Source organism: Ziziphus jujuba, chromosome 6 (genome assembly GCF_031755915.1).
Source record: "Ziziphus jujuba cultivar Dongzao chromosome 6, ASM3175591v1".
NCBI lineage: Eukaryota > Viridiplantae > Streptophyta > Magnoliopsida > Rosales > Rhamnaceae > Ziziphus > Ziziphus jujuba.
The window spans coordinates 17,068,488-17,081,498 of NC_083384.1; the positions used below are offsets into that span (position 1 = coordinate 17,068,488).

General features: G+C 32.3%; 2 protein-coding genes and 1 non-coding gene across 3 annotated transcripts; 1 reads left to right on the forward strand and 2 right to left on the reverse strand.

Moving 5' to 3' along the window:
* Window positions 1–223: 223 nt before the first annotated feature.
* On the reverse strand, window positions 224–982 carry LOC125419159 (probable (S)-N-methylcoclaurine 3'-hydroxylase isozyme 2). Its single transcript, XM_048464537.1, has one exon. It carries the CDS (start codon window positions 846–848, stop codon window positions 477–479), a length of 372 nt encoding a protein of 123 aa, XP_048320494.1. The 5' UTR covers window positions 849–982; the 3' UTR covers window positions 224–476.
* An 8,823-nt stretch (window positions 983–9,805) lies between these two features.
* Window positions 9,806–9,878, reverse strand: TRNAK-CUU (transfer RNA lysine (anticodon CUU)). The gene has a single exon. It is a non-coding gene; the product is annotated as a tRNA-Lys (tRNA).
* A 234-nt stretch (window positions 9,879–10,112) lies between these two features.
* On the forward strand, window positions 10,113–11,992 carry LOC125419007 (uncharacterized). The gene has a single exon (XM_048463797.2). It carries the CDS (start codon window positions 10,230–10,232, stop codon window positions 11,475–11,477), a length of 1,248 nt encoding a protein of 415 aa, XP_048319754.1. The 5' UTR covers window positions 10,113–10,229; the 3' UTR covers window positions 11,478–11,992.
* Window positions 11,993–13,011: the final 1,019 nt, after the last annotated feature.

Here is a 13,011-nt window from a genome sequence, read left to right on the forward strand (position 1 = left end):
CTTCTGAGTTCTTCGAGTACCCTTTTCATTGTTTTTCTACTCCGAAGGAGCTTTGCCATTGCCCACCCTATTGTTGAAGTGGTAGTGTCTGTCCCTGCAGTGAATAGTTCCTGCAACAATTTAGTAACAATTTTTTAAGTAATTTTTTTTTTTATGCTTTTTAGAAGCAAAAGTGTTGAAATTTTTGCTTCTCGAAAAGTATGTGAAATTTTACATACCAGAAACAAGGCATTGATCTGTTCATCAGTGAACCCATTTGCAAGAAAAACATCAAGAAAATCCCCATGTTTTGTATTGCTATGTCCGTGACTACTTTCTCTTCTTTCCTTGATAAGAAATTCCCAAACACCAAAGATTTCATTTAGACAACCTAAGGCTTTTTTTCTTAGACCTTGGACGTCCAACCTTGGAAGTAGAGGATAAAAATCAGCAATATTTGGAGTAGTCCCCAATTCCATCATCTTCCAAATTAGTCCCTACAATTCACTTGCAATTCCTTGGTTTAGAAACCGAATGAAATCCCTCGAGAAAAAAAGGTTAGCGAGTGTATCAAAAATAGTGGTAAACACAACCTCTCTAATATCTACCACTTTCCCTTCTTTGGTCCTCAAAATCTCAACCATTTCATTCACTTTCTTTTCCCTCAAAATGGCCTGTAGCTCTATGGCCTTGGCGGAGAACAGTTGGTTTCTGCATAAGGCTCTCAAGAACTTCCAATTATCTGTGCTTCCACTAGCCCAAACAAGTGATAAACGGTCAAGAACATCGTGTTTACAAGGAGTTGCTTGAGGAGCATACCTAGTCGAGAATAAACGGCCATTGGTCTTGAGGATTTCTGTGGCAGCCATTGGGGAAGACCCAATAACAAGGAGTTGAGTGCCTAGCCTTAGAGATATTAGAGGGCCATAGTGTTTGGCTAATTGGGTAGGTGAGGATAGAGAAGAGAGGGCTTTTTGGGGAAGGTTGATGAAGGAGAAGAGAAGGTTTTGGACTTGAAAAAAAAAAAAAAAAAAAAAAAAAAAGAGTAAACCCTTGTTTTGATATCAAGGATACTTTAGGAATATTTAAGAAAAAGAGGGCAAAATAAAAATTTTCACGAATTGGTGGGTAGTTATCCTCAATTTCCTGCTAACAGGAGCAATGGACCAAATTTCCCTAATTTTTTCTCATCTCTACTTCATTCCACTAAAATAAATAAATAAATAAAATTAAAAACTCGAAGAATTCCGTTAAGTATAGGTCCCCAGTGGCTCAATAACGATGGAACATTTTGTCATCCTAATTATTGATTTTATATTGCCTGTTAAGGGTGGGTTCATGCCAGCTCAGACACAAAAAGAGTGTTTTTTTAGCATCTTTAATTAGAATCAATGTCCTCTAATTGTTTTTTTTTTATTATTATTTTTGCATATCTATTTTTGTTTTTTAATCTCATTTGTAATTTGTCAATCCAATAAATAAAATATAACCACTTTATAAACATAAATTTATTTTTCAATATTAGGTGTAATTATGAATCCTAGGTGAAATGTAACCACTTTATAAACACAAATTTATAAAAGATGATTGAATTTTAATAAAACATGAGCAAATATGCATTTCTAGCTTTTTTTTTTTTTTAAAGGCATACATGATTAAATAAAAAAAATAAAAATAAAAACCAAACAAACAAAGGATCTTGATACCTTTAATTAGTGATTTTATGCTTTGAATCAATGTCCTCTAATTGTTTTTTTTTTAATTATCATTTTTTAATCTCATTTGTAATTTGTCAATCCAATAAATAAAATGTAACCACTTTATAAACATAATTTTGTTTTTCAATATTAGCCGTAATTTATCAATCCTAAGTGAAATGTAACAACTTTGTAAACACAAATTTATAAAAGATGATTGAATTTTAATAAAACATGAGCAAATATGCATTTCTAGCTTCTTCTTTTTTTTTTCTTAAAAAAAAAGGCATACATGAGTAAATAAAAATATATATATATAAAAAAACCAAACAAACAAAGGATCTAAATTTTTCCCATCACTACCTCATTCTGCATTTATTTTAAAGTAGGGTGGTAAAAAATTTTCCAACCTAAAAAATGGAAAATCCTATTCGTTGAGAGGAAAAATTATTCAATAAATGTGTATCTAAATCCTAATTGGTACATTAAGCTTGGTTAGATAATACCACATGTCCAATTGCCGTATCAAGATCCTATTTCATGTTGTGAAACTAGATGTTTATGAGTCGCCCTTTAAAAATAATGCAGATGAAGAATTTGGAAATTACATCAACAAGGAGAGGGTTTCAACCGAGACCACTAACATAAAATATACTTACTTTTTTGTCTTATTTAGAGCTTAAAATTTGTTAATTTATATTTAAATATTATGAAAAGTTGCTTATTTAAGTGTTGTTCTAAATTTAGATGGAATATAAATAATTAAAAAATATTATTTATCATCATTGATGATCATTCATCTATCATATTTAAATGTTATATATCAATTTAAACGGTTACCATTAAATGATTCACTTTTAGAATTTTAATATAAAAACAATAAAATTAAGTATTCCAATCAAAATTTGCTAAATAAAATGATGATCATCATAATAGTGATAAATAGTAAAACTAAATAATTTTTAAAAAATAACATCAAAAATAAATTTTTTGGCTCAAATTATGGTGAGAACCAAAAATTAAGCATCAAAACATCAATATTCTAAAAGATTCCAAAATAGATTTTTTGACGATTTCTTATACTATTTCCATGCCAAAGATTCTTTGTTAATCCTGAATCCAATCCCCACATATTCCAAAACCCAACAACTCAAGATATGTAAAGATTCTCTTTTGAATACTTAAAGAATATTCTAGATGAATTGATTTTTTTTTTTTTAATTCCTCACCATCCATCAAAGTAAGCCTAAATAAAGATTCAAAGGTCAACGCAAAAAGAAGTGGTGGCAATCCATGCAATCTAGTGAAGGTTTCCTAAATTAATGCCTTGAAAATCAATGGTGGAGCTTAATTTTTGAGAGAAGACAGGTAAAATTCAATGTTGAAGAGCACATGCTTAGGTGGCACACAATTATTTAATGAAAATGTTTTGTCAATTTGCAAAACAACTTGCAAACAATTAAATTTCCTTTTCTTTAATAAAATTGGGCCAAAATAGGGGTGTGAAAGAAAATGCTTGATTTTTAGAAAGTTTTGAGAATTAAACATGTGCGACCTGTTACATATTGATCAAGTAACTAAAAACTCTCTTTTTCTTTATGTTTGAGCATCAGGGAAGCTCCTCCAAGGTCAATTGAAGGTTCTGAAATCTTACCAACCTACAAGAGATGATCACTTTTTCTACAAGCATTCCATAGGTTATATTTTAACCCCTTAATTCGACCTAAAGAGTAATTTTACTTTGAGTTTTGAGAGAAGTTTTGGAGAAGTTGTGAGGTAGATTGTTGTGTAAAATGCTTCCAAGTGCACAAATTAAGTAATAACATGGCTTTAAGTAAACTAGATTGTCAAACCCAAAAGAATAATGGATTATTAATTTTAATTAAATTATAATATTAAATTGAACACTCCAAATTTGATGAAAAGTCACAATTAAATTGAATTATTTAGCTAAATAAATTAAAAGACAAGACAACAAAGAAGCAAATTAAATTGAGATTTAATTCAATAATGTTTAGATAAGGGCTATGAAATTCACCACTAGTTAATCTAATTTGTTAAATGGAATTGAATAACTAATCATTTAGCCAAACCTAATCCTATTATCATCAAAAATTGATTTCCCAAGTAATTGAATGTAAACACATTAGGAGATTAGTAGATTATCATATTATGACAAGACCCTAATTAAGACCCTGAAGTCATGCATTTCTATTAAAAACATGATTAAGTAATCTTGGCACACTTAATTAGTATGAAGGGCACAAACATGTAAATCAACCATTAAACTACAATATAATATAGATTTATCTACAATTGTATTGCTTAAATCAGTTATAAAAGAGGTCAATCATGAAGCATTATTAACTATTTGATTTTTTATATCACTTAAAACACAAATATTCAATCCATAAAAATTAAATCATGATAATATATTAAATCTTTGTAACTTAAGACTACTTTCATAGCCCTAATTATGATTTAGTTCATAATTAAGAAAAAAACTCAACATCATTAAATTAAAAGACATGTTTAAAAATAGAATTAAAGAAAAGGATTAAAAAAAAAAAAAAAAACCAATTATGTAAGCCACCGGCTTGATGGATTTAGTGGCTGCCAAGATTTCTTTGCTTCCTTTTTAGTCTAAGCTTGTTTCTCACACCTCCAAAGGTGAAGCAAGTCCTTGGCTGCAACAATGAATGGAAAAACTCCATATGATTGCCACACCTTTTTCTTCTCCAAACCCTTGAAATCTCTCACAGTTTTGTGTTTAATTGTTATTAACTAATTCTCATAATTAGGACTATGAAATAGCCCTGGTTACAAAGGTTTAATACTTGTTATGGAATTTTATTTTAATTATTTAATAAAAGTTTTGAATTCATCTTTATGTTAAAGCTTTATAGTTTAACTCTTTTATAATTGATTTGTGAAATATAATTTTATGTGAAAGATAAGTTATATTATAGACTTATGATGCGTTACATGTTAAATTGATTATATGAAAGCTAGTCAATTTAATATGCCAGGTTAGAACCTTAACCTAGATCTAAATGAAATTTCACAGCCCTTTTAGTTCTTAATTAGATCGAACTAGTATGCGATAGTTATAATTTGTCTTTGTGATTAACTTCATGTTTATGTGAAAGATATTCTTGAATAATTTGGAATCAAGCATCATAAACTTATCTTTTAAATCCCTTGCACATCTATGTTAAACTTAAATAATTAGTAATGATTTCATACTCTCTTTATTGCGTTATCAATGGAATTTGATCTTAATTTACTCTCTTGCTTAGGAATTATTTTCTTAAGAGTTTGATTACTTTATTTCTTAGTCTCAATTTATTTTCTAGAAAACCATCATTGAATTTTCTAAGGTTAAGTAATACAACAATTTAACTAAAATTTAATTTCTATTATCTTAGGTGCGACCCCTTTTCTCATCACTTTTATTACTTGTTAAACAAATTATATATCTGCGAGGATTTTTAAACAACAAATACGATTACAAAGTTTCTACTCGACGTCGAAGTGAAGACAAGCGAGGCTTGTTGAATGATAGAACCAAAATATAGCAATGGCCTTGTGACGCTTCACTCACATTTGCTTTGTCTCTATCATGGTCATAGCCCACGTAATTAATCATAAGCGTCCATCTAAACTTCCTTTTTATGTTTCTTTATTTGTTCTGGAGTCCTCTTTCTATGGTTTTGTTTTTTTTTTTTTCTATTATGCAAACATATGGAAAGAAGGTGGAAATTTCAATATTAAATTTATAATTCATGCTTTTCTATCTTAAACTATGATGATTAAGCAAAATAAGAAGGTAAAATGATGGATATGTATCTGAAAACTAATGTTTGATTTCCTTGTATTCAAGATTTCATAAGGTTGAATGGGTCAACATTCTTTATTCTTAGCCTAAACAATTCAAAAAGCAAAAGCCCCACTAAGACAAGACCCCTTTTTACATCATTCTTGAGGTTGAAGATGATGGATGAAAACCTATGTCCAATGGTTAGAACAACATTAAAGCATAAATTAGGTCATAATCTAATTATTTATTAATTGTGTACACATAGTATCATCTAATTGGCTGAGTGTACCAACTAGTATTTTATGTCAGTACATGATATATATATATATACATATCAAATAATTTCTCAGAATGATGGGTCCATATTGGCTCGAAAACCACAAACGTGGAGCATTTTATCATCCCTAATTATTGATTTTATGCTTTGGATTTTATTGCAAATTGAAATTAAGCATTAATCATTGTCTACAAAATAATATATTAATAGTTTTCATTAAAATAAAAGAAACGCTGTGGGTAAGGGTGTGCAGGAAACCGGAGTAACCGAAATAGCTGACCAACCATACCCCATCAATCGACCGATGACCAACAGCTAGTCAGTCGGTAAACCGGCACCGACCAAGGTCACTCGATCGGTAGCAATTTCCATGGTTCGAAAGCCGTCGATGACCAAAACCAACCAAATATATGTCTACAGGTATTTTTTGGCTTATATATGTGTATACAGTTCATTTATGGTGCGGACGGTCCTCATGCGGACCACAGTATTGGTAACGGGTTTTTATAATATTGATGACGATTTTCTAAAAAACCGTCGTTAATATTATGAAAAACCGTCACAAATACTGTGATTCTTATGCGGACCGTCTTCACTATAAATTTCCGTATGTGTATATATATATATATATATATATATATATATATATTTTCTATAATTTATTTTTGAAAATCACTAAGATTTCATCCATTTTAGCGATTTGATTTCTCTCTCTCTTGATCTAGTACATGCACGATCTCATTCCCTCACGCACTCTGCAGTCTGCGTGATCTCATCTCTTCTATTTCAATCTGATCTCTCTTTACCAACTACCTCTCCACTAGCAAGTGCTCCCTCTCTCTCTTTCTATCTGTCCCTTTCTCTGTCTTTTATTGGCTCTCTCTTTCTTACTCTAAAACCTTTTCTATGCTGCTAGAATCATTCGTCTCTCGTTCTAAAATCTTTTATCTCTCACAACCGTAAATAAGACTGTTTTTTTTTTTTTTTTTTTTTTTTGGGTCAGATTGTGTGTGAGTTTCGATTTTAGGCAATGGTTGTGTAAAAATAAAATGTTAATATGATGATGGAAGTACACACACACAAAAAAATATGATGATGGATGTTCAAAAATATAGATATATATAGTAATTAGATCTGATGGTGTGAAAGATGCACATGATTTTGGTTGTGATTTATACGCAGAGCTTCTGATTTTATGCTTCGTTAATACACTTTTTTCTTGCTAATTATCAAAAAGAAATTACAAAAGACAATAAATAAAAAATAAAAAGAACAGAGTTCTTCAGTATTTTTTGTTTATGTTCCTTTTAGGTCGTTTAGTTTTTTCTATTTTGCATAAATAAAATTTGATTAATCAAAAAATTGTAAATTTTTATCCTAAAATAATATATAACTTTCTACCATGCTAATCTTCTTTATAGAAATATATTTCTTTAGAGAATTAAAAGGATATTTAAAAAAAAAATAAAAGGAAAAAAATTAAACCATGATAAGCCATAAAAATTTAAACTTTTCTTTTTTTAAAATAATGTGCCCCATTTGATTTTTATATGGCTGTAAATAAGGGGAAAGCAATTGGTTTTTGAAGCTGAAAAATGAATTTTGATCCATTAATTGACGGACTGATCAAAATTTCTCCAGTGTGAAAAAACCAACCGAAACCAACCATTGCATACCCTTAATTATGGTTAAATTCCTTGCCCAGATAAAATCCTCATTCGTCCCACGCAAACACATTAAGGAACTCTCTAGAAAAGTAGACATCATTGACAAAGTACCCAAGCAAGTATATACTCAGTTGGAAGTTAAATTGGAGCCCAAGAAGGCTCTACAACAATGAGTGCATGCCATAATGAGGATGCGCACATAACCTTCTCCAAGGATAACCAATCAAAGGAAGACATACCTCACAAGTTGAACCAAGCTCACTAGATGAGTCAAGATGGGCAATCTAACAGTTTGGAATCAATTACGTATCACCAAATGACAAAGCTAGCAAAGATTGTCACTATCAACTCCAGAAAGGTTGAGAGTTGGCCTACCTATCGCAGACTAGGTAACACATGTCGCAAATCCATCTCCTCCGCCTCTTATAAAAACTCTCGAGTTTGATCTTTCTAGCGCTTTTTCCTTCTAAAATGGTATTGTTCTTACTCAGCTGGAATCAATCGAGAAAAACGAGCTTGGTTTGTTATTCACTTGGTCAGAGGGTTTACGCCCACCCACCTGTCGATGCCCCATGATGTATTATATCGGTGGAAATCTAATTTTCTAAATTCATAGTTTTTCCATCTTACAATAAATATTCAAACAAAAAAAAATTATCACTTTTTTAAAAAAATTAGATTTTCACTAACTTTACCTCTATCCAAACAAGCTGTAAAGGAAATTAAATCTCAGAGTGGGATAATAAGATGAATTATAAATCCTCCCAAAAGGTGTCAATTAAAAATTCTTTTGAAAACTATTTTTTATATATTTTATTAAAAAACAATTTTATTCTTAATTTTTAAAACACAAATTAATTAATTATTTGTAAGATTTAAATATTTTGATACAAAACAAATATTCTGAAAAATAATTTATAGGAAACTGATTGCCAAAAAACTAATTCGTTAAAATTAGTTTCCTTCAAAATTTCAACACTTTTCAAACAGAATCTAAGGAAAAATTACATAATATAAATCTTCTAAATATGCAATCAAGTTTCAATTTACTTTCTATTTTTTTTTTTTTAAAAGTAACTTTGCCATAATGTCATTTTACCTCTGTTTTAATTTTTTTTTAAAAGATTTTTATGAAATTGACCAATTAATATTCAATTTTGTTTGTTAAATAATGTGTTAATATAGTAACGGTTGACTAAAAATAACAATAATCTAAAAATGTATGGAAAGTGAACCCAATAACACTTTGCAATATTATTTGGTAAACAATGTTTAGTAAATAAATTCGGTGACTCTAGTTGTATTAATCAACGAGTAACTTGAAACTAAAGTGAATGTTTAGGGAGTATTTTAGACTAGTAAAGGCACAAGAAAGATGTGGGACATGAGTTCAATAAGATTCAAGTCCACGTAAGTGGATGCATACTCCAAATTCTTTTCCTGAACATACTCAAAAATCTCTTCTTCTTCTTCTTTTTTCCCACACAATTAAAAAAATATCTTTTTCCACAACCAAAAATCTGTTCAGCTGGAGTCGGGAGAAGAATCTAATATTGTTTTTAGTCATATGATGAAGTAACTTAAAAGATGTTCAATCACAGAATATCAAACAGTTTCTAAAATTATACATGTAATGTTCGACCATATATTGTCAAAGAAAATAAAACAAAAATTTTGATAGTTTTAAAAAGAACTTAGTAGTGAAAGTAGGAGTTTTCCGTATACAAATGAAAGGAAAAATATAGCCAAAATGGAATCAAAGACTACATAAGGAAATGAATTGGACAATAAATTTAATTTCTTTTCTATGGTGAGCGACATCTCCTAGTTTACATTGGACGTGCTATTGTGGTTTATGTATAGGTTGTTAGTTGTTACCATGTTCAACATCAATTAAAATTACAAGTTGAATAATGTGGTCCACCATAACAAGCCTCCATATCAAAGCCAGGAAAAATGTCTAGCCTATTTATAAGCTTAACCCACTTAGAGATCAATTTTGAAGTCCTAGTATGAGTTAACCTACTGGGTCATTGTATTCTTTAACAAAGCCAACAAATTAGACTCTAAACCCGTGCATTTCTTTTCTTCGTTCAAAGCTCATTTATTATACTGCGAGCTGTCTTGCAGGACAGGTTGAATTGCAAAATACTAGAAGAGTTAAAAAAACCAACCAATTATTCTTAAAATGGGATCGTTACCTCTTTGAGTACCTTTCATGCTTTTTTGTAGGAGATAATAACATCATTCAGAAGAGCCGCAAACTTACTCAAAGCTAAACAACCAGCTCCTCAAAAGTGTTTCACTTGTTCTCAAATAGTCTTTAATGAGTAGAGATTGAAAAAGAAAAAGGGGAACAACAAAACGCCCACCGTGGGGCTCGAACCCACGACCACAAGGTTAAGAGCCTTGCGCTCTACCGACTGAGCTAGACGGGCTTGGTATTATACTTAAAAATAAAACACTACTAACCCAAAATAATAAAAAAATAAAAAAACCAACTTATTGTCGGTAATTCAAATATTTACCGTTTATAACTGTAAAGTGCCCCAAAAAAAAAAAAAGGCGGGAAATTTTTAACAGATCAATCAATCAAATAAAAATTTTCCTCAAATAAACCCGAAAAAATCAAAAACAAAAACAAAAGAAAAATAATAAATAATAATACAAACCAGAAAGCAAAATGTGTTGAATACCCGCGCTGTTCTCTCTCTCTCTTTCTCTCTCTCTCTCTCTCTCTCTCTTAAAACAAACATATCCAAAACCAACGCTGCTTTTCAAAATTCGCAATGGACGAAAACACCCTCATCGGCGGCGATATCTTCGGCGGCCTCGTGCCTCTTTGCCACGTGTCCGCTTCCCAGGAAGACCATCTGCGTCGCTGCCCTTTTGCTCCAGAGCCTTACGACGCCAGACCCTCCTCCTCTGATTCCGACTCCGACCCCGACGCTATTCCCGTCGAGTCCACTGGAATTATGATGGTCTCGCCTCCAGACAGTTTGGAGTTCAGGGACAACAACAACAACAACAACAACAATAGCACCTCTCACGATGTCTTCCAGACCCCGCCGGAGGATTCCACCATGTTTAGCTCCGAGGAGCAGAATCCGCCACCGGCGGCCATGGAAGGCGGGAAACACGAAGGTTCTGATGGTGACGTGGCCGTTGATGGTGGGAGTGAAACTGTGGTTGTCGATTTGGGGTGTGTGGACGATAGCGGTACAGGGACCGTGGAGTTGGGGTTGGATTCGGAGTTAGGGTTTTCGGAGATCCAGGAGGTACAGAGGGTCAACTCCCAGTCTGAATCGTTGGGATTTAGGGTTTTGAGTGCGGAAGAAGAAGAAGAAGAAGAGGAGGGTTTGGACGAGCAGCCACCGTTGAAAAAATCGAAGATTCCACCGCAAAATTCGGGGAAATCCGCGGGAGGATTGGAGTCCGAGACGGTCAATCGGCACGACCACCGATCTCGTTCCTGCCAAAATGTGGAATTCAACGGCGGAGGCGGCGATGCAGGGTTTGGGGAAGAAAGCTCGGCCAAGAGGAAATTGGAGTTCGAAGTCGTTCAGTTAGAGATTGAACCAAACGGCCGCGTATTGGAGGGGGGAAATGCCAAGGTAGGTGTAAAGGAAGGTGTGAACAACGAAGGGGTTTTGGGATTGAATGAATTACAGAGCAGCGGTCAGGAAAAGGAACCTGCCGGAGAGTTCATGGAGGCTGAACGTGGAAAATGCCAGGGTCGATTGCTGCCAAATTGGATTCACGGTGTTGAAAAGAATGAGAATGAGGTTAGGAAAGCAATGACAAAAAATGAGAACAAGGTTAGGAAAGTGCAATTGAGTAGGGTTGTCGAAAATTTTCCATTTTTGCATGCATTGAAATTGCTTAAAGAACTCGATGATAAACTTGGCGATGATAGCTTTCCAGGAGATGGTTTTGTTGAAATTTGTAAGCAGCAAGGGATAATTTTTCCCCGGCCGAGCTGGTGGCCTGAACGGGGCTTTAATCTCATCGACAACAACGACTACAATGATGAGTGAAGATGAGGCCCGTTCACAAATTGAGGTTTTGCTTTGTTTTTTAGCATGTTGAGTTAAGATGGGCTTGTGGTAACCATACATATGAATTGCTAGACCTGGTCATGTTTTTGTTAATGTAGATTTTGCATTCTAAATCTACTGTCATCACTGTTTCAGTAGATTTTGATCAAAGGGCTATTATATACCTTAGAAAGTTTGTTGCTTTACTGATTAAATTGTTAAATTTGGAGGAACAAAGTAGCTTAGGCCAGACCAGGGGTAATGGTAAAATAGGCCATAGCCATGATAGGTTTTGCTTCCACATTTTACAGCTTCTGTTTCTGGTTTTTGCAAACAATTAAGTATGTTTCCATAGTCACTGGAAGGTGGAAAGCTAGAAGAAGTTAGATTAAACTGAAGAAGGTAGCTGTTGATTCTATGTTACATTTTTTTGTGGGGAATGTTGATATTCTATGTTACATATTTATTAATGTGAATGTTATATATGATAGTTTCAAAGCCTTATTGTTTCAGCATCTCTATAATGTGTATGACAAATTTTCTGCTTTATGTTCTTTTTTTCTGTTTTTTATAACTTTTCCCCTGATTTGGGCACATAAAACTATCTAAACTCTCAAAGTAAAGAAGGGAAAAGAAAAAGCAGATTGCTCAATGTGCCGTGCGGAGCTTTACCAATAGTTTGAAGCAATCTTATTTTATGCTGCTTATTCACTTCAGCAGCATTGCTGGATACCACTGGAATATGCGAATTTATTTCTTTTTTTTCTGAACCATTAATGTCCACAATTTAAATAATGTCCAGAAAAGGGAGAAAAAAAAAAATCCACAATGATTTTATGTATGCTAATTCTTTATGAATTTCAGTCTTTTCTTTTTCGGATACGAATGGTTTTGCGCGTAGCTTCTTATTAGCCACATTAAATGGGAAGTATCATTCAGATTTCAGTTTAATATATATGTATATATATAATTTATCTAATGGTGCGTACCTGATATGATATATACCATTACATGCATGCCTAACATCAAATAACACATAAGAAAAATATATTTTTCATAGATATTGCTAGTTAGATTATTTTCAATAGCATATGGAAAAACTTATCAAAATCAAATTATAAATATTATTGAATAGAAAAATTAATCAATCAATATTTTGATTTGATTTGTGTTCCTAATATATTTCTTTTCAAATTACCATCTAAAGTTGCCTATACTAATGTGAATTATTGCGTAACATGCAATCTACATTCACTTCCAAAAGCTATCTCATCAAATTTGCCTTACATTTGCTGTTTTTCTTTGACATTATGACTTAAAATTTGCCGTGTTAAACGCACTGTTAAAGGAAGGAAATTTCCAAACTTAGCCAATTCCATCAAACTCTCAGTGACCAAATTCAACATTGCTGATTAAAAGGACATCCATGAGACACAAAAAACACTGACCAAAGTAAAGTATTTTTTACAAGTCATTGGCCATTCTGGCAAAACCATTATCAAAATTGGTTGAAAAAACTGTTGCGCCTTTTGGA